The following is a 23,633-nucleotide window of genomic DNA, read 5'->3' as shown; positions in this document are numbered from 1 at the left end:
TTATCTATTATGATTCATTATCATAATCACTAGAGGTTTTCCTGTACAAGTCTTTTAAATATTTCTGGGTATATACGTTTATCTTGCGTTATTGTGGAAGTGATGGTAACCAGCTGTGGTCTTAGTTACAATTCTTCATTATAGGTTTGAGGGACCAATAGTGGATTTACAATTTGATTTATATCCCACCTTTCAATTCAGTTTGAGACTCATAGGTGATGTACTGTAGGAGATGACCAGGCTGAGGGAAGGGTTAAGTGCATCATCAGTCTTAAGTCCCTTTATGTCCACAAGAGATGTAAGTCCAGCCCACTTTGAATTCCATTGACTCTTATCTACCACCAACTTATTTAGATCATTAGTAATTCAGATTCTTGTAGAGAGTATTAGCAAGCAATAAATGTGTATTCATTTGAACTGCCCTGCTTCCTGATTTATTACACATGACATGAATAATAAAAGGCATAATAGAAGAAAAAAATAAAAAAAAATAGTCAAGATAAATGATGACAATTACATTTAATGAACATTTCAAGAAAAGATACGGATCTTTGAAGAGATGCAAAGTGCAAGCATAGAACAGAATAGAACACAACACCAGAACAGAACAGAACAGAATAATAGAGTTGGAAATGACCTTGAAGGAAACCTATACCATTCCAAACAATTGGTTGTCCAATCTCTTCTTAAAAACTTCAAATGTTGGAGAATTCACAACTTCTTGAGGGAAGTTGTTCATAACTTCTGGAGGCAAGTTCTTTGGGAAGTGCATCCAACTATTTGGAATGACGTACAGAAAAGCCATTTTCTGAGTTCTACAAAACTGAGATTCTGACAAGCTTGGGAAAAGAGAATTAGCCCAAAAATGACCCTTTAATGTTCTTCTGCTATACTTTTGGCCAACCCAGCATTTGATTAGGTTTACTGAATTGAAATATACAAGTCATAAGCCTCTAATTTTGTGCTATAAATCATTTCTTAGCTTCAACCTGATAAAAAATGTCTTCATTTTCTTTTACAAAGCAGAACATTCCACCACACAAACATTTGAATGGCACCTACAACTCTTCCTTGATAATTCCTTGGAACTAGATATTTCAGTTCCTTATTCTATTCCAGACTCTTCTTTCTTTAATTTGAAATAAAGTATTACTGTATATTCTATTTAACATTAATGAACAAAAGTAGACTAGTGTCATGTGTCAAGATTGAAAAACCTGTTTATTTTACATCAATTATTTCCCAGCTTCATTTTAATAGTTTAAGATCATCTAATAGCCTTTATTATTTAGAATTTGAGAGATATTTTTTTTTCATGGATGTTAGCAGAAGCATACATGCTTTACATTTGAAATGGAATTTTCCATTCTGCTTCCATATAGTGAAATATTTTTTTTCCTGTAGATCTGTAATTGTCCACATTCTCAAAGTTTTAGAATGGTGGCTAAGATATATCTTTTTAACTTTAACAACATTTATGTTTTAGGGCTATCATATTTTTAGGTTGTTTTTTTTTAAAAAAAATATATTGTCTTGGTTGAGAAAAACAAATCACATGTATCTGGAGTTTGCTTTACTTGTCCTGTAAGAGGAAGCAATGAAGATTAGGACTGCCATGTAATCCTATGACAGTACAGATTATAGTAGTTGACAAAGGATCCTGAAAAAAGACATAGATACTTTAAAGAGGTCCAGACTGATGCTATTTCCATACCCCTGAGCATTCTGAATCATATTTTTTGAATCAAATCTGAAATATAGCATAGACCTAATGCAAATATCCAAGATACTGAGTTTGTCATTAAAAAAAGGCATTGAAAGGTTCCACTGCCTAGAATAGAGCCAACACCTTTTTTTTATAATCATGATTTTAGTTACATTAATAAAGGGATAATAAGCAAAGCAGAACTATTTTAACAAGAGAAACTTGGCACAGTTTGGAGACAAACCTAAACATATGGCTTTGCAACTAAAATGTATCCCTGTATATTTCTTTTTCATATCATGCTTATATGAAGAAAAGGGGAAATGCAATCCAGTTTTAGGAAGACATCTCTTTGCCTTTCATGGAATCAGAACAAAGTCTTTGAGGTCAGGAAAAGAATACAGTTCAAGTCAAATTTAGAAGGAGTCATCCCAAGGGCTCTGAATACTGGGATATGCAGTATTGTGCTTTATTATGGTATTATAGTTATCTTTGATAGGACTGGGAAGATATGGTAGATATCTATTTCTCAACTCCAAGACTTAAATAAATGGTAATGGAGACAAGAAAAAAGCATGGAATCTGACAGGTAACCTTTGGGTAACCTTTGTTTGGCACTATCTTTGTTGCACATATATTGGTGATTCAAAAGTTTTAATATACCTCAGATATATACTTAATCATCCAATGTCTGAAGTAAAACTTGATCTCAAGTAAGAGAGCTTTTTCTATATTGCCATGATATGACAGCTCCAATATTATCTCTTATTGGGACTGTAGTTCTCTTTAGGTAGCAGATCTGTGACTTTGGGGGGGGGGTCTTCCTGGACTACAGCTTCTGCCGGGTGGAAAGATAGGTCGTGTCCAGCAGGTTCCCTTTCATGCACTAGTTGGATTGAGAGGACCTTAAGAGAGCATGTCTCTTAAGCATGTCTTGGTTTGGACTACTGCAATGTAATCTCCATGGGACTCCTTGAATCCCTTTAGAAGCTATAGTTGGTCCAGGATTCAGCAATCTGACTGTTAGCTGATGCATGTTGGCAGAAGCATATGGCATTCATGCTTCAGGACTTGCACTGGCTCCTTGCCAGCTTCTGGCTACAATTTGAATTGTCAGTTTTGTCCCATTGAGTCTTTATGATTTAGTCAAGGTTTAGTACTGAGGTATTTGACAGTCTTCTCCAACCCAACTCTTATTCAGCTCAGGTGATTTTCTCCTACCAGAAGAAACTGCTACTAAAGTCCCCATTTTTGTTCTGGAAATCAGATTAGCCTTTTCGTTGACAACTTTCCCTACACTTTTTAAAACTTTTTTTCCAGCTCATGGAGAATGGAATGAAGTTTGTATTGTTTAGTTTTAATTTTGTTGTAGATGTTCTCAGATTTCTATTTTTTACTGTTGTAAATGTTTTAATGAATTGCTTACACTTTTTCTGAAAAAAGAGAAATAAGAAATACTGGCGACTGTATTCTGTAAGAGTAATACAGAATAATACAGAACACAAAATATATTGTTAGCCCTTCAAGACCAGGTAAGGATGAGATATTTATGAATATTAATACTACTTATTATAAAATTACAGTACCAAATCTTGCAAGTCTGAAAGTTTTTCCCCCTCCTGCCTTTAGCTTTCTCAAATTACATTTCTGCCCCAAACTCAAATTTCTTTTTTTAGACTATGTATCTCTTCCTTCTGTCCTCAAGGTTATTCCTACTGGCATTACACAGCAACATGCACACACACATACACACATATAAGCTTTGCGTTAATAAAGAAGGAAGAATTGGAAAAAAAAATAAAAATAAAGTCATTCCATTCAAGGATGCCAATCAGAAATAGTTCTGCAAATCTATCCTAACCTATGTTTGCACATTTCTTTTAAAAAATGGTGCAGATTAGATAATGCAGAAAATTGTTCTGTGAAATAGAATGAAATGAGGCACACTAAAGTAGCAGATGTTGTGGAATGATTAGAACATGATGAAACACAGCATTTGATGTGTGCCATTGTTTTCATCCCATATCAAGCTTGTAGTCATCAGTGGGAGGGATTTGGGGATATATTGTAAAATTTTGTTTTTGTAAAACTTTTTAATAAATAATTAAAAAAAAGCTTGTAGTCATCAGTATGTCCTGTGGCAGTCAGCTTCTCAGCAGGTTGATGTTTTCATGTAGGAAAACATCTTCTTCAGCAAACAGCAAATAGGATATCTTTTTTGAAAAAAAAGATGTTTATGGGAATCAATTAACATATCACAAGGTATGTTTATGAAGATTATTTGTATTGTAATATGGAATGTTTCAGCCTCAGCAACTGATGTGTAGATTTCAACTTCCCATTATTCATTTGTGTCCAGAAGGGGGCAGTAGGGAGTAGTTAATAAAATTTGCTTCAAGATTCACCACATACATACAGGCAATATTGTGAAACATTCAACCCAGATTTGTATTGTGATGCCATATCACACTTTTTTTTGGTCATTTTGAAGTCCTGGTTAGATACAGACGACTAAGTCTATGGAATGGAAAAAATAGTTGATGTTTATTTAAACACAAGTGCTATAGAAACTTTAGCTTAAAATCTTACTCTTTTTATCATACTGCCAAACTGAAATCCTTCCTAACTAACTATTTATAAACTTTACATTTGCCTATGCTTCATGTATACTTCCTCTTCGTTTCTGCTAAGGGCTCAGAAACTTACAATAGACCGATGAAGTAGGTTAACTTACATGCTTATGGTTTCTTCAAACATCTTGCTTTTAGTACATTAATTTTATTAAAAACCTATTTCTGATCTGAAGAGCCCAGAATGTTAGCCATTTTTATCTCTCAAACTGCTTGCAATTTTCCTGCAGTCATTTTAAATACATTCAAATACATTCCTTTTTAACTCACTATAAACATCTATACTTTCCATCATCCTAATTAACCATTCTTTCTCTGATTCTGCAGTACTTCTTATCTGGTGATTTCTGATGCAAAGACAACCACAGATTATCTAAAAGTACTTTAGCTAGTTATCAGTGCTGTAGCAGATATGGGCTCCTGCTACTACTATAGGTAATCTTCGACTAACAACCTCTGTTGCTCAGTGATGTGATCATTAAGTAAGTTGTGCCCAGTTTGAAAATCTTTTTTTTCTTTAAGCAAAATCCATTGATTTTGCTTTTTCAAGTCACCTGTGAACAAATGGCAATCATGTGGCCCTGGGACCCTGAAACCATCTTAAATACATACCTTTTGCCAAGGGTCCTAATTTTGATCATGTGACACTGGGCAATCTGATGTTCATAAGTGGAAAGACTAGTTGTGGCTTTTTTCAGTGCTAACTTAACTTTGAACAGCCATTAAATAAATAATCATAAGTCAAAGACTACCTTTAATCAAAATGACAAATGATTCTGATCCACTTTTGAACATGTGTAAGATGTCAAGTCAGATGTAAAAGCAGTGGGGTCTGCAATCTGACCACCTGAAATAATTTAATCAGACTGGTGATGACGGGAATACCAATAGTAATAGCACTTGGACTTATATATCGCTTCATAGTGCATTCTCTAAGCAGTTTACAGAATCAGCATATTGCCCTCAACAATCAAGGTCCTCATTTTACTGACCTCTGGAGGATGGAAGGCTGAGTCAACCTTGAGCTGGTCAGGACTGAACTCTAGCAGTAGGCAGATTTAGCCTACAATATTGCATTCCAACCACTGCACCACAATGACAGGTATGTAGGTTATGTCAATTTTTGCGTTCTCAGTTCCACTGCAAGAAAACTTCTATCTCAATCTCCAAAGGAGAACAAAGGAAGTATCTAATTATTGATTTGCATCTATTGTCAGACCTGCTACTGCTGGGTAAAAAAGATAAAATATTGTTTTAATCTTATGGAAACTGTCCAGAACTTAAGATTCACTAAGATTATTAAATATTATTTTTGACTAAAAATGTATAGAGTCTATGCATTCTCTACAGATGATTAAGAATTACAAGCTGATATAAACTGCAACATAGACTTGGAAAGATTTAGGATATTTTTTAACTCGCTAATAAAAATCTTTTTACCAACTATTTTGGTTTCTGATTTTATTTGGCTTTCTGTTTAGCCTCCAGCTAAAGAGAATATTATAAGAAACTTTAAAAGCTTCCTCTTTTGGAAATAAAGTTTCTGTTGGCAAGATATATCTTCGTAGCATCATTAGACTAAGAAAGTGTACTGACATTACCAAAATCATTCAAAATATGATTTGACAATATAGTTTCTTGACTTATTTCTTTTTTCCAATGATTATACTTTTACAATAAGAGGCTTAAAATCCTCATGCAAAGATGCAATCCAATGCATTTTTTATTATTCCCCCCACCACCCGAGCACAATTTTCATTGTATTTAGATTCTTTCAGTCAGATGGTTGACCTGCTTTATGACCATAATAGACAGGCTCCATTACAGTCACTGTCAAGGACCACTGAAAATGACAAATAAATATATGCCAGTCATCCTTAAAATTTCAAGTTACTCATGTATCCCTATTTACTGCCTAAAAATACATACAGGTTCTGTGAACACCCAAAAGGCTACACTATAAACAGCACTTTTAAATTAAAAAATAATTTGTTCCATCAAATTGTTGATTGGAAAGTTTGCAGGCCTCAACTCAGTGCTTCATCATAACTTTCTGAAAAACTCCAAACTAGTAACTGGTGTTTTGTGTATTCTGCATACACAAACTCATTGCATACCTTGGGCACATGGTGGGATTCAAATATGTGAACAACTGGTTCTCTGTGTGGATGCCACTTCCGGAAGTCCATTCTAGGCCTGGGCAAAAAAAAAAAAGCTACTGTTTCTGCCAAAGTGGTGCGAACCTGCTGAATCCCACCACTTATTCTGAGCATAAAAGCCCATCTGGGTTCCATTCAGTACTTGGTCTAAGATTTTAGTTTGAAGCCATTTCAAAGCAGCTGATATTAATTCACCTCCTTTCATAAAATAGAACCATTTGATTGAATTTGCAGATCATAATGCTGTCTGGGACACATAATCATGTCAGACAGCATAGCATAATCATGTTCCCTTGAAGTGGAAAACATCTGCCACGTATTGGAAGATGTGAACAGGTTCAGTTGGGTTCCGCCTCTATGAATTTTAAATTTTGAGGAGAAGAGTGACTTTGGAGTTTTTGAACTTTAACACCAACCTATTTTCCTTGCAATATTGAACTATAGCATCCATTGCCTTTTTGAGCCCTTTGTGAGAAGGAAAAAGGAAGACGGCATTGCTGCATAAAATAATATTGAAATGTTGTGATCTGGAAATTCACACCCAATCCAATTATATGTTCAGAGGAGGCAATCTTGTTATTGGCAACTTATTGCTATCTTTATTTGGGATGCAATTATGCAGAGAAAAGCTCCTGCTTTTCTATGTATAAGAAAAATGAAATCCAAGCACAGTTCATGAGCCCCCTTTCAAACCAGCTATAGCCAGCAACTGAATCCTGAAGTCAGTAATCATCTGCCTCAAATTGTTGAACACAATTGTAATTATAGAGCTCCTATTGCATGTTAGGATTTTGGTTTGGCTTGCTCTGCTTTTTTAATGAAACAAGTTTCCAAAAGCTTCAATTACTTTAGGCAATATGACAATTTTTTTTGTTTGCTATGAATATTAAAGTCACATACTGAGATTATATTTCATCTTTCTCTGCTCTGTCGTGCAGCTTTATTCCCAGAGAAGAGGCTGCTTTGACTGGTTTTTCAATTGGCATGAGGGATTTCCATGAAGAAGCTTCTAGCATTATTCAGTTGTAATTGAGTCTTATTCAGTACTCCTGATTTAAAAGATCTTTGGGGGTTATTTGTCACCACTGATCTCCAGAAAGGCAAGATGAAAAAGGCTCAGATACCAAACAGACAGGGGATACATCTTCATCCTTTTTAAATTAGAACACAGAATAACAGAATTGGAAGGGAACTTAGAGGACTTCTACTCTAACCCTCTGCTCAAGTAGGAGACCTATGCCATTCCAGACAAACAGCTGTCCAATCTCTTCTTAAAAATCTCAAGTGATGGAGCACCTGCAACTTCTGGAGGTAAGCCATTTGCAATTTTCTGGAGGAAATTGTTTGCAATTTCAGCAGAAATAAGGCATACAGTCATTAAACATTTATTTAGATCAGCCTTAGATGAATAAAATGTATTCTTAGGAGAATAATAATAATTAAAACAATATATAATTCCATTCCATCTCTATTTAAAAGACAAGGTACCCAGAGCAGCAGGAAGCAACACCGTTGTTTAATAAAGGAAGATACAAGATTCCAATCAAGGGACCAATAATGAAGACACTATACTTCAACCAAACTGGGGTACATGTGGTTCACACTGTTACATGTAAACCCCACTCTCCCTCACACTGATGATATGACATAGCCTCGTAAGAAACATGTGCAAGAAAACAGCCAAGAATAGGGACCATGCAGAATGTAACAAGCACAACAAAAACAACAATAATTCATACAACACTGGAGTCATCAGAATAATATTCCCTGATGTAAAATGATTCAGGATTGAGAAAAATGTTGTTACTAACATACAGGAATCAATTATTAAGTTTCATTTGAATCTTTGTTCAGTTTCCTGCAAATTTTCTTTTCTGCAAGGGACATTTCCTGCCCTATTCTCAGAATATATTGTTATTATTATTATTGATCATTGCACAGTCAGCCAGATGTTCAGACTGGATTTGGCATTTTTGTCTACCTATCGAGTCTTTACCAAGGACCTGGGATAAGCAGATGTGGATGTTTGATGGTATTATAGATATTGTCACAGGATGGAAGCAGTTCCTAGTAAGACTGCCTTTTGCAATTTTTTATTATTATTATTATTATTATTATTATTATTATTATTATTATTATTATTATTATTCTCAAATACCTTGGCTACCTAATGAGAAGGACTCACTGGAGAAGAGCCTAATGCTGGAAAGGTTGAGGGCAAGAGAAGAATGGGATGACAGAGAATGAGGTGGCTGGATGGAGTCACTGAAGCAGTAGGCATGAGCCTAAAGGGACTCCAGAAGATGGTAGAGGACAGGAAGGCCTGGAGAAAAGTTGTCCATGGGGTCGCAATGGGTCGGACATGGCTTCGCAACTAAAAACAACACACAACGAAAATGACATTTATCCAGCCTACATTCTTGTGAGGATGATATTGGATGATTTTTTTTTCTTCTTCTTCACACATCTCTCCTTCACAGGTCTCCCTAATGTGATGTGATGAGAAAAGCACCCTTCATTGGGGCTATAACTTGGGGGGGGCGGTACAGACCCCAGGAAAAATAGTTGTATAATTAAAAACAAACAAAAAAGGATACTGAGGCATCCCATGGTTACCTTCTAAAAGAACAGAGTACCCTATTAGTGCTACATCATGCTGAGGAATGGCACACCCAGTGAAAACTGCAGGAAAGTAACTTTAGAGTAGATATTAGAAGGACTTTTCTGATGTGAAGTGCTATCAATCGATTGCATTGTAGTGTGGTATGTTCACTTGGAAACTGTCAAGCAGAGGTTGGGTAGCCATCTGCCTGGTATGAAGTAAAAAAAAATAAATTTATTGCATCATTAACTGGATGTACCTTAGGGCAGTGCTTTTCAACCTTTTTTGGGCAAAGGCACACTTGTTTCATGAAAAAAATCACGAGGCACTCCACCATTAGAAAATGTTAAAAAATTTAACTCTGTGCCTATATTGACTATATATAAAGTAATTCTCTTGAATAGGAATCAAATAAACACAAAGAAAGTATTTTATAATTACTTTATTATGAAATAGTAAGTAAACAGAAATATGAAAAATTATAAAATACTTTATTCAGTGCGCAACCTGGGCCTGTTTGGCTGAACACAAAGCTGATATTCTGGCTGGAATCGAAGAAAGACACACACGTAGCTCTTCGTCAACAGCTCATCTCACACAGATATGTAGTGGAAAATGGGAGCAATGTCAAAATAGCTTTGTTTGCCAGAAGGGGGAACTCCTTGGCAGTATACAACCAAAAACTGTCCAAAGGTAGATCAGCAAATCTTAGCTTGAAACCACGATTTTGTCTCAGTTCAGTTAGTTCCTCCTGCTCCTGCACCATCAAAAACCACACTTTCGATGTCTGCAGACATGTCATTAATACGTCTGGAAATTGTGTTGTCTGAGAGAGGGACTTTGGCTATTTCCTTAGCTGCTTCAGGTCCGAGCATCTCCTCTACAATAGCTTTGCAGGCGGGAAGTATTAATGTCTCTGCCACAGTGTGCGACTTTTTTGACTTGGCTATAAGTTCAGCAACTTGATAGCTAGCTTTAAGAGCTCTTTCATTTACCTTTGTGGTTTTTCTCATGAAAGTTGCCTGTTTCTCCATGTTTTCACACAAAATAGTCCACATTCTTGTTTTGAAGCGAAGGGTGTTTCGTTTGGAGATGGCGTTTAAGTTTGCTTGGGACTATAGCACTGTTAGCTAGCTTTTCACCACACACCACGCACAGTGGAGTTGGTTTGTTTGCATCTCCGGTGAAAGTAAAACCAAATGAAATATAGCTTTCGCTATATTGTCTTGAGCTAACCAGTCCGGCGCCCGCCTAGTGGGCAAAAATTTGACATTTTTTAAAAAAAATCTTTCAAATTTTTCAATTTTTCCCACGGCACACCAGGCAACATCTCGCGGCACACTAGTGTGCCGCGGAACAGAGGTTGAAAAACACTGCCTTAGGGTGAGCAGGCACTGGGATAAAAAATGTCTTAGAACAATGCATTTAGAACTATAAGCACATCTTAAGTAGGCCCAGTAGAGCATTTAGCAATGATTTTTGAATCAATGCCAGAAAAGCTGCTTATCTAGGTAGTTATGGGTTGATGTTAAATATTAATAATAGGTTTCTGAATACATAAACAGGATAGAAAGGTGAACAGCTAATGAAGTAAATGAAGATTGTCTCCCATAAAAACACAGCAGGAAATAGGGAAGAAATTAGGAAAATAATATGTCAAAGGAGAAGGAGCAAAGTAATGATGAACTGATGTGAGACCAGCTTGACATGTTTGCCATTTTCCCCCCCAACGTCTATGGTATTTGACAGAGTGTAACTGCAGGCAACTTTTGCCCCATGTGTGTTGTTCTAATACACAACCAAATAAAAGTTATTCTTATACCATGATGATAGTGGAAAGTCTACCAATAAAAACATGGAAGAGAAGGTATGGTATGCACAGTAAGTATGCATACATTCCCCTATCTATTTCTGTTCCTTGAAAAGCAGAAGGTTAGGTGAAGAATATATTTTTTTAAAAAAAGCAAGAAATTGCATAAAGGAGTGGAAGACAAGAACTTTTTGTGATAAATTTCATGTTCCGAAATAACAACTGGCAACAGATTACAAACTTCTTAGAATTTTACCATGTGTCCAAAATGAAGAAGATCCTGGATACTAATCAGCAATGACAAAACAAAGAAGGCATAAAGAATGATGTGGTATTTCTTCTTCATATGAAGACTGTAATGGTAATGAAGATAACTTTAGCTTGCAATATTGTTTTTCTCTTTCTCTGAAATAAGATACGTTAATTGAAGACTATTGTAAAAGTGTTGTTTATACTCTTTTAAATTTATGCAGAGATGATATGTGATAGATGACAGATAGATAGATAGATAGATAGATAGATAGAAAAAGAAAGAAAGAGAAAGAAAGAAAGAAAGAAAGAAAGAAAGAAAGAAAGAAAGAAAGAAAGAAAGAAGATAAAAGGTCTAGTAATACATCTTTACTATGGCTCTTCAGAAGATGCATGTCAACATTCATACTTTAAGAATCAGTGATCCTAACAGCACAATGTGATGGTCCTAAAATCTCAGTTGATTCCACAGTTGCTATTTAAATGAACAGTAAATTTAGGCAAATGGCATAAACATGGAATCTCAATGGCTTAAATTAACATCTAAGAGACAAAGTAATAAAAACATGCCCTAGATACTCAAATTTCACATTTCACATATTCTTTTGCATCCTAATTTCCAACCTGTATAACAATGTTCTATTTCAAGGAATAGAGGGAAACACTAATTGATAAAATTAATTAGGGAGTAGCAAAATATCTCTCAAAGTCACTGGTGATCAGCCAACATTCTTATCTTGACTCATTCTTCTTTGGGAACACAAATTCATGCATCCTGATTGATTCATTAAATGTTCCTCTTTATTGTATTCCATAAAATCCCCTTGCAATGGTTGCATTTAATGTTTCTTAACTTCTTTTTCTTTCATAGTCGTGTTCTGGTTGAAAATGTTCTCAGTTGTCTAGTCATTAAAATGTTCAACTTTGTATGTATTAAGTAAACATGTTCAATATATTGAAACATTTACGAGTAAATTTTTCCTCAGTCATCAACATGTACACACTTGCATATTTAATGCTTTGTCTCTGGATGATAGGTTATATTTTATGTACATATCTTAACAGTAGAGTACCTAGTTCTTCAGCACATTTTTAAGACTATATTTTCTTATCCTCATTCTTCTTTTTGACTTTTTTCCTGAAGTTGTTGGAACATTCTTCTTATTTCAGATTTAATGCATAATGCATCCACAACTGATACATTATGGATACATACTAGATTCAAAAAGTGGATAATAAGATTAAAACTTGTGCAAGACCTTAATTCTTTATAGTAGAAAGAATCCTTTCTATTCTTTCCTTCCTTCCTTCCTTCCTTCCTTCCTTCCTTCCTTCCTTCCTTCCTTCCATCCATCCATCCATCCATCCATTCAGCCATCCAGGGACATTCAAATATCACAATCATATTTTTAGCAGACAAAAATAGTACATATTGTGTGCTTACCACATAAAGTGTTTTTGTTACATTTGCAAGGGCTTCAGTAGAGCAGTTGTTAAATCAGAGTTCATTTATCTGAACGAAATAGCTAGTTGGAATTGTGGTTTAATTAATTGTTCAAATATCATTGCTTTGTGAGTGAAAAAGATGCTAGAATCTGCATGATTCTTAAAATTTCCCCCTCCCTTCCAAGGGTGTGTGTTTTGTGTGTATTAGAGAGAAACAGTGTAAATATTGTAAAACCTGTAACATCTCTATCTTTCTACTTAGTGAGCTTAAGGGAAGGTGAATTTTATACAACATTCTGATGGAGTTTTGATGGGATGGTGACTTCTCTTGTTTTATTAGAATGTGATTCTTCAAAAAATTATTCTAGGTTTTCTCTTCCACCCTTTCTACCACTACTTGAAGAACTAAAAAAAAAAAAACTCTTTGACCAAGAATAACACAATTATACAATTATGGCCTGCCACATTATTGACAATTTACTCATTTTAGCACTGCCAGAGTGACAATCTGCATTCAGCTCTGGAAATGCAGATCAAAGAAATATTGGATTTATTAAATGCTATACTTAAAACTTTTTGCGGGACATTGTGTATTTGCTGCAAAGTTGAAAATATCTTTTTAGAGAAAGATTTGCCTAAACTGAATATTTTAAATGAGAAAAATGTCTAATTTTAACATTTTTTAACAATGGAAAATTACAGTAGATGTACTACTGTACATACAGTATGTTAAGTTATTGAACTGCCATTAGGGAAATTTGTGTGTTGTTTTATCTGTATCAAATAGTAATTTAGTAATAATAATTTAGTAATGATTTTTAAACAGCTTGCTTTTTTCATGCAGAAAATTTGAAGTGTAGGAGAGAAAGGGAACTTCTTTGGCCCAGTGGTTATTGGAGTAAGGCTAAAGTATAAGGCTAAAGGGAAATTGGATTCCTACTGGATATTTATATCATATAAAATATTTCTGTAAGCATTGTTTATAAAATTTCATAATTTGCCATTTGAACATGAAGGAAATTGCAAGTCTTTATGTGTGATTCATTATATAATTATATAACGAATGTTAAGGAAAGGAAAGGAAAGGAAACATAGAAGGATATAGAAATACAGTAACCAGCAATCTTGGAATATCAGATTTCATGGAAAGCCTTGCTGTTATATTTTGGGTATAGAAATGTATTTATTTTATCCTCTCTTGTCTGAATAGCAGCAATAACATGAGTTCGCAAGATGGGGATCAATATCTCAATGACATTTGCCATTTGTGTATATTGAAGTTTTGACATTCCTCAGTCATGCATGGCTATTGTTTCAAATCAGGCAGGCAGAAATACAGGAAGTTTAAACAAAGAAACAGAAATAAAAGTGTAGCATATCAACCACACCTTCAATATTTCAAGACCGAATGGAAGCTAACAAGGCTAGTGATACCAATGTCCACACACTGTATTTATTGGAAAGGAAGGTGAGCTTTTTTTTTTTACTCCAAACCATTTATTTTTAAATAGGAGAGTAGGTTTAGACTGGCTAAGAATACAGTAGAGGAAACAATTGTTTTAAAGCAGAAGATTGAGAGATAAGAGATGAAGGATGGATGGATTGATGGATGAATTGATGGATGGATGGATGGATGAGGGGATGGATGAATACTCTATATTTCCAATAGAGGTTTGGCTACTGAAATATATGAATATTATCAACATATGGATAAAGTTTGTAGATAGAAGAAGAGCACTTACTCATCATAAAGGAACATAGATTTTAGTAATGTGCCATTTATATATCTTCAAAATTTATATTATTTTTATTTATGTAAAACAATCTCAGAGCGGGCATACTGTAAAAAATTAGATTTCTTTCAAATAATAACATATAATGCTTTCCAATCTTTAGCAAACCAAAATCTGTATGATACGATTAATATCTTAGATAACTTTCAGAAAGATTTCTACTTTCTTTTTCAGTGTTCACCTTTCTTTTCTGAACCTATTGTATTTCTTAAAGTTCTATTTTCACAAGTGAGTGATGCTAATAGTAATTTAATTTAGTTGAAGAAGACCTCTGAAGGTGATGCTAGAATATTGATATGAGAGATTCCTGCTGATAGCTTCTAAAGTGTAATATTACCTTTTACACTTCCATTGTGCAAATATTGTAAGAAGGGTTGGATATTTCTTAGATCTATTTCTTGTCTAAATACATATTGTACACGTAATGTCTATTTGATTTAAATGCCTCCTTTTACTTTTCTACCTAATAATTTGAAGCAGAGGTGAACTCACTTAAAACCAATAGCTTAAAACAAGCAAATAGCTTTTCCCTCATGGAAAGAACAATTCAATTAAGATTCTGTTTCCTCCCCTCTTGCATACAAGTTTTAAAATTTGTCCACATATAAGTAACCCTTTGATTGCCCATGTACAATTTCTAAACGTGCACCGTTGAGAAGGGATCAATGACACATTCTTATGGCTTATAAACTCTATGCAGTTGCACGGAGATTTTATCCATAGTTTTTAAATATCCTTTGTCAGAAAGAAAATTATCCCATATTTTTTGGATGTAAGAACAATTCTGCAGAAGTATTGCATGGTGGATGAGTGACGATAGATAGTTCCACTTTGCTGACCATGGATATTCTTGGAAAAGTTAAGCAGGGTGAGAACCAAACCTAGGGCAGTGGATTTAGTAGGCAACTCAGAAAACATCTTTTGAGAGAGACAGTGTAAAACTACTTCTGTGTTATTGTCATGGACGTGCATGTGTATTTTCGTGGACATGTATGTACCAGGGTGTGAGCTCAGTTCAAAGATCTTATTTTTATGCCTTATTTCCTTCAACTTATTTCTCCACTTTTTCACCACAACAAGAAACCTTAGCAAGTATGACTGAGCCTCTGTAGCTGAGGATGGATTTAGTAGTTCTCTCCAATTCTAATCCAGCATTTTAACCATTGCACCATGCAGAGATCCCAGTGCAATAGTTTAAATGCTATTGAAATGCTGCCACTGTGGTTAATTATTTCTGGTCTCTATATGTTACATGTTTTTTCCCCCCTGTCTATTGCACAGCTTCCAGTAAAACATGCCATCCTCAGATAGTCTCATCAGTGAACAAATAATAATAATAATAATAATAATAATAATAATAATAATAATAATAATAAGCAATCAACTTATTTACAACCTGATAGTTCTGCTACTCAGTTCTGCACTGTATTCTTGACACCTTTTCCATTTGGCTTACACTTGGAATGCTATGAGAGTAGGTCCATAATGTTTGTTGATATGCACATATGTTCTCTGAGTATGGCAGATTTTATTTGAAATTGACAGCCACTGAGTTGCTAAGTTATCTTAAATGTTGTAAAGACAGGGCAATTCTATTTGATTAACTTGATCAAGAGAAAGAAAAAAAAACAATATATACACCATTCCAAAGAAAAAAAAGTTAGCATCTAGTGCTACTGTGTATCCCACAGGTTCTTCTTCCACTTTGACCCAAACTGACTTCACTGGTGAGTTAGAGGAACATATTGCGGCTACCGGTGGTGATAATACCTTTGCTAGCACATCTGCTGATGTTACTGTATCCAGTCTTACTACTGTCACCAGCCATAGAGTTTCCGAAGAGCAGCGAGGGCAAGCCGCGAATCTCGGAAACTCAGATCTGGAGCTGACCACTTTCAAGAACTCGCTCTCCCTTCAATCAGCAAATACGCAAATTACAAGAAGACGGCCAAGAAATGCTGAGCAGATAGAAAGAACTAAATCGCTTGCAGTTGTTACACATAGAGGTATTGGACGTTATTTTACTTGTGTCCATTTAGTCATCAGCAATAGGGTTGCCGAATGACACTATATATTTATATATATTTACATATTTACATTTATTTTCCTGACTCCATTAATGAGAGGGCAGGAGAGGGTTCCGTTGAAAAGTAAAGGGGGAGGGGGGAGAAGATCAGCATTACGATTTTGAAAAGTGCAGGATATGCAAGACTTCTCATAGAAATGAGTGATTACTATGTTTAGCCACAGAATTTAGCAAGCGCAGCATATTTTAGCCCTACAAACTAAGATTAATAGCATTTAGCAATAGCATTTAAATTTATATACCACCCCATCAGTGCTTTGCAGGTAGTCCTTGACTTATGACCACAATTGAGCCCAAAATTTCAATTAAGTGAGACATTTTTAAGTGAGTTTTGCCCATTGTACGACTTTTCTTGCCACAGTAGTTAAGTGAATCACTGCAGTTGATAAGTTAGCAACCTGGTTGTTAAACGAGTCTGCCTTCCCCATTGACTCTGCTTATCAGAAGGTTGCAAAAGGTGATCACATGACCCTGGGACACAGCAAAGGTCATAACTATGAACCAGTTGTCAAGTGTTTGCATTTTGATCACATGAGCGTGGGGATGTTGCAAAGATCATAAGTATGAAAAATGGTCATAAGTCACATTTCTCAGTGCCGTTGTAACTGAATGGTCACTAAACAAACTTTTGTAAGTCAAAGACTATCTGAACGGCACTCTCTGGGCAGTTTACTATGTAAGTATTATTTGCTTATTGTCCCCAACAATCTTGTTCCTCATTTTAGTGGTCTCAGAAGGATGGAAGGCTGAGTCAAACACATGCAGATTAATATGTATCTTGGTGATGAATAGGAAATATACATATATAAATTCTATGGCATGTCTCATACTTTAAGAACAACTGAAACATTTCAATCTCTATGGCATCAATTACCTGTTTCCATTATTTTTCTTTCCCAACCGTGAGAATCAATTCACTTCATTCATGGTTTGTTTTGAAGTGATTCTCACCCTCCTCCATCATAACATGGTACATTTATGTATAAGCATCAGCAGAATAATAATAATAACAGCAACAACAATAACTGGAGCACCACTGGCACTGACAAATTTGCCATCAGTCAATTGCAAAAGGCAACTTCCATTCTGCATCAATATCTGTAACACCGTCAAACATCCACCTATGCCTATCCCAGGTCCTTGGTAAGGACTCGATGCCAAGCCCAGTCTGAACATCTGGCTGACTGTACAGTGATCAATAATAATAATAACAATAATTCTAACGTAAAAATTGTCCTGTGGAAGTTTACAACTATAATGTTAATCATTGCATACTGAAGTAAACAAAGGACAGATAAGGAGAAGCTTCAAAATGAAAAACTTATTCAAAACAGTAATGTTCTTTATTCTCATTATTTTTGCATCATGCAATCCAAATTTAGCATATGAAACAGCTTTGGTAAAATACAGAAATATGAAAAAAGGTTCAATATGATCTACGAATATACATACACGTGTGTGCTTGGGCACACACATTACACACACATGTGCACACAGAAACACGTCTCTTGTGTGTTTGTATGTGTATTTGTATAATCTTGTAACATCTTATTTAAAGCTATAAGTTGCCCTAATTGAAAACAGGAACTAATTAAATCTTATTTAGTTTGTAGCTAAGTATATTAATGTAAAATATATTTGTTTCCACTTATTACTTATTCATTACAGAAATTTTAATAGTTGCTTTTAATGGAAAATCAAACTGCAGTAACAGTTAAAATAAATAGAGTGGCATTTTAAAAATGAACAGCTTACAACTAGTAAAATAAAAATAGATCCAATTAAAATGTAATGGAAAATGCAGGCTTCTTTGCAAGAGAGTTCAAAATAGCTTGTATATGACCATGTAACTGTTCTGGGAGACTTTGCCTCTAAGAAGAACATTTTATATTGCCATAATTGTGAAATAAAAATATGTACAATTCCACGTACTAAAAAGAAAAATGGGAATACAGTTTGCTTCTTTTTGGCTTAAGTTTAATATTGAAATATAAGGTTGGTCAATCAGTAAATTTCCATTAGGATAGTTTGAAAATATGGAGTATGTCAATTACTGTAATATGGAAGGTATTAGTTAGTTTGCAGTTTCCTAGCTTATGCTTTGTCTTACCTAAATTCATAAATGTGCAAAACAAGAAGGATAATTAATTATAATAAAGCATTGGTCAAATATGTTACCAGCAGTTTTGCTGCAGGATTGAATTTGACTTTAGGATAGTTTCCATTAGGATAGTTTGAAAATATGGAGTATGTCAATTACTGTAATATGGAAGGTATTAGTTAGTTTGCAGTTTCCTAGCTTATGCTTTGTCTTACCTAAATTCATAAATGTGCAAAACAAGAAGGATAATTAATTATAATAAAGCATTGGTCAAATATGTTACCAGCAGTTTTGCTGCAGGATTGAATTTGACTTTTTCTAACTTGTTTCAACAAAGTTGTTTCAACAAAACCAATACTTAATGTCACTTATGGAATTGTGGTACAATTTTATTAAATAAATAATTGTTTCCCCTATGTACAAATTTGTTTATGGTACCATAGGTTAGCTCAAAGATAAGATGGCAAGCAAAATAGTCAATTTCTTTATTATTGATCTGGTGTTACTGCTAATGATTGACTGATTTGCTTCTACATGACATATATTTACATTTTTAATATCAGAAATCATTATATGGCTTCAATATTACATAATAATGGTAAGGGGGAAAATCATTTTTTTAAAAAAAGATAGGCTACCTTAGTAAGCTAGGCATTTATGTGAGTGAATTATTGCAATTCTTCTGATATTATTGCAGAAGAAATAACTGCAGGAAAATTCTGATTTAACTGAAGGTCCACATTGTTGCTTTTCAAAATTGTGCTTCTGCTTATCTTGGTTTTGCTATTTCTATTCTTTATCCTAATTTTCCCATGACATAGCCCACAACCTATGACTAAATCATTCCATTATTGATAAAATCACAAACAATTTGTAACTTCTAAACTCACCAGAATGTAAATAATATGAACTTACAAGTGTGATCTAAATGACCTGTTATTTAAATAGACTATTGGGGGAACACAGTGGCAAGGCAGCAGGAGTGTTTAGCCATCTTGTGTGTGTGTGTGTGTGTGTGTGTGTGTGTGTGTGTGTGTGCGCGCGCTTTTGTGGGACAGGAAGACTGCAAAATTCAGAATGATGGCAGTGGCAAGTGATTTTTTTTTACCCAGTTGCAATAAAACAGAGATCTATTCCACTTTTTTTGCACTTTTTTGCACTTTTTAAGTTTAGCACACCTCTACCTTTTCTTTCCCTTTGAAATTTGGAAAGAAACAATGCCACCAATATCCAGTCATGTTTGGGTGATATCACCCCCAGAAAATGTTTCTTTCATCAATATTAAGGAAAACAAAATGGGTTTGGGGGAATGGATCCCTGTAAGCTATGGTTTGTTCAGCCCTGTTTAACATCTAAGTATAGAGTCCCATCTTAGATATAGTGGAATATAGGAGTGATTTGGGGGAATGAGAGGAAGAGATTCTGTCTAAGAAAAAAAACCTGACAGACAGAAGCTTCCAGTAGCTTAATGCTCAGAGAAAGAAACAGAAAGGACTTGCCTTAATCAATCAAGCAATTACAAATTGTGGCAGAAAGTTTTGTACTTTCAGAATTGCAAGATTGTTTCAATGTAGCCTTACAATAAAGTACATTTAACACATTCAGTTGTGTTTCTTATCTGATTTACTTGGAAAATTGACACAATTTACCTAGAAGTAGAATACTGAAAGAAATATTAGGCGTAGAATATGAATTTGAACTGAGTAGAATATATTTTGGGGTTTATAGAATGCATGACAAACCTGTGACCATGGGTTGGATCATCCATTGAGACAATGATAGTGCAGTTCGATATGACCAGAATAAACATTACATTTTATTATTATTATTATTATTATTATTATTATTATTATTATTATTATTATTATTATTATTATTATTATTATTATTATTATTATTAAAACTTGTATACCGCCCTATTCCCGTAGGAATCAGGGCGGTTTACAGGGAAAAATTAAAAATACATACATACAAAGTTAAAATCGATTAAAACTAAAATTAAATTAAGTCCCTGAATTTAAACTAAAACCCCATTAATAAATAATTAAAACCCCTCAGTCTGGGCCAGACAGCTCAAAAAGCCAAGTTTTCAAATCCCTGCGAAATGAGCGAAGGTCGGGGGCAGTCCTAAGCTCCGTGGGAAGATGGTTCCAAAGGGCCGGCGCGCCCACAGAGAACGCCCTTCCCCTGGGGATAACCCGCCGGCATTCCTTGACCGGCGGTACCCTAAGAAGGCCCTCCCTGTGGGAGCGCACGGGATGATGGGAAGTTGATGCCGGCAGCAGGTGTTCCCTTAGATATTTTATGTCGACCTTATTATTTATTTCTTTATTATTAAATTTATTTGTTGCCCTTTTCACAGTTTGAGACAACTCTTTTGACCCCAATGCTGGATGGTCCAATGATCATCTCTGGAACATGTTGCGTCCCAATGTGAGGTTGGCCTCAGCCCTCCAAACTTTTCCTGAGGGCGTAAAGATGTGGCTGTGCCAGTCGGCTTGGGGCCCAAGTGGAGGATCACTGCAATAGAGGTGCTTGATTGAGTAATAACAGATCTCTCCTCCACTCCACTTCGCCCCAACCCTCCCCATGGGTTGTTGTTTTAAGGTTTGATCTCAAAATTTTTGTTTTAACTAAGATGTAACTGTAAGCCACATGGTAAGATGGGCGGCCAATACATTTTATAAACAAACAAACCAAATCTATGGAAAGTGTGTATCTTAAAAGAAAAAAAAATGTAGTGGCAAATGAACTTCAATAACAATTTACAATTCACTTACCTAATAAGGTAAATAGAAAGACCATGGGTAGATAGAAAAAGAAGAGAAGAGGGGACAGATTCTGTCTTCTTGCTGGGCTCCCGATTGATTTTGCTTGTGGGAAGCTGGCAGGCAGGGTCGGAAATCACAACCACACAACTGCTGGGATAGTGCAACTGTGCAAATAAAATTGGTCTGATCATGAACATTTCAATTGGTGGAGCAGTGGGCTGATGCCTCCTTAAGTAACACCAGCTGCCTGCAATTAGTGCAGGTTCGCGTCCCACCAGGCTCAAGGTTGACTCAGCCTTCCATCCTTCCGAGGTAGGTAAAATGAGGACCCAGATTGTTGGGGGCAATTAAGCTGACTTTGTAATAATGCTGCTTGGGGGGAGTGTGAAAGCCCTAATAAGCAGGCATATACATAGAATGAAGGCTACTGCTAAGCTTGTAAGCCGCCCTGAATCTTCGGAGAAGGGCGGGATATAAATGGAATTAAAATAAATAAAATAAATAAAATAAAATAAATAAATAAATTTCACAAATGTAATCGGTATTTTTTTTAATTTGTTCTTTAAGTCAGCAGACGGTTGCTGGTTCCAAAGTAGTTTTATTACGATGCATTTTTTGGGCTAGCTTGAGGGTACAAACAGACAATGGCAAAAGGCAATGAAGTTTATAGGTATTCAGTAAATTGACTTTCAATAGGTTATCTAATTTTAGCATTTTGCCAAGATTCTTTGAAAACCAAAAAAAGGGCTTAAACACCATAAGTTATAAGCATATATACACACACACACACATACACACACATACATACATATATAGAGATAATAAACAGTATTAATAGTGAATGAGTATTCACTTAAAATGAAAATGTTTCAAATTGTATACATTTTGTGTTTTATTAACACTATGTATTGTATGCTAATATAGATTTGTGGCTTCATAAATATTTTCATAAGTGTCCATATTGGGGAAGGATTGTTAAAAGATAAACTTGCTTCACAGTTTTTTCAATGCAAAAATCACTTTTGTATTTCCATCCAACCTGTGCGGGAGACTCAAGGTCATTTGCATTGTGATAATGTGACTCATGTTTTATCTGTTTTGTTGTTGCTTCTTTTGTGCTTTGAACCAGATGCCAGTGAATATACACTTTTCAGTAATGAAATTATTACTAATGTGAAAATTTTACCAGATATGTGCCACATTCATTTCTAAATTTAAATGCACATCTAACCCCCGTACTGTTTATTAATTCTTGCCTATTAAAAGATAGACCATTTAAATATAGCTATAATCTGACTCATCATGGAGAAAGTAATAGAAATAGCTTTAAAGTAAATATTCAGAAACCGTTATGCAACCAAAAGTTCAAAAACATTCTTAAGTCTTGGAAAGGAGAGAGTATTAGTAAGAATCTCAGGCTGGTTCTTCCTGACTTATTGGGGTAAAATGGGGAGAATTGCAGCATATCTCAATAAAATATAGTCTGAGTCTTCCTGTAGAGTTGATTCTTAATCTGGTTTACCTTTTAGGGCTAAAACATCAAATATTTTTCAAGATAATTTGAGTTTAAACCTTATACGTTAGAAAAATGCTCAAGATACCAATAAACACTATGAAAAATGGATAATTTAAAGACACAAATAAAACACCAGCAAATAAAGCTGTCCAATCTTAAAATGCCCAGAGACAGAAAGAAGCATTTGCTAAAAGGAATAAATTAAATATACTGAAAATGGAAACCACTTTTCACTGGCATGTAAATTGGATTCAAACAGGGTTAGAATTGTAATAAAGATATTTTAAGGCTTTATGGGTTCTTTTAATATCTTGAAATTCTGCATTTACTTTGTGATTTTATTGTTGGAAGTTACACTGAACACCATGAAGAAATAGACTAGAGTATACATTTGAGCAAGCAAACTAACAAATATAAAGCTTGTAGCAGTAGATGACAAGGATTTATGGGGAGACCATTCCAGACTTTCATTGCACCAATGAAAAAGGTAGAATTCCCTGCTAAAGAAGGTTTTTGCAGAATACCTCTCAATCCTCTGTGTCGTGAAATTTGTGTAGTAATAGGTGATATATGAAAATTATTACATGGTTGGTCAGACAGCCTGAGGTTTAGGCTGGATTTGGCATTTTTATCTACCTATCAGATCCTGGGATCTGATCCAAGGACCTGGGATAGTCAGATATTCTTTTGTAATATTAAAGGTATTGTCATAGGATATAGGTTTCTCCAAATAAAGCTGCCTTTTGCAATTTATTGAATGTTTAT

General features: G+C 34.9%; 1 protein-coding gene across 1 annotated transcript in view; it reads left to right on the top strand.

Annotated features, from left to right (window-relative positions):
- Nucleotides 1-23,633, top strand: part of CSMD3 (CUB and Sushi multiple domains 3) — a gene marked incomplete at its 5' end in the record, with an annotated part of 537,637 nt that overhangs the window by 135,063 nt on the left and 378,941 nt on the right. The window contains one exon of the mRNA XM_083360336.1: nucleotides 16,086-16,400. Within this exon, the coding sequence (XP_083216462.1) occupies nucleotides 16,086-16,400 (315 nt within the window). The remainder of the gene's footprint in view (nucleotides 1-16,085; nucleotides 16,401-23,633) is intronic.

This window comes from Vipera ursinii (genome assembly GCF_947247035.1).
Source record: "Vipera ursinii genome assembly, chromosome: 3".
Lineage (NCBI taxonomy): Eukaryota > Metazoa > Chordata > Lepidosauria > Squamata > Viperidae > Vipera > Vipera ursinii.
This window is presented reverse-complemented; position numbering and strand designations above follow the sequence as displayed.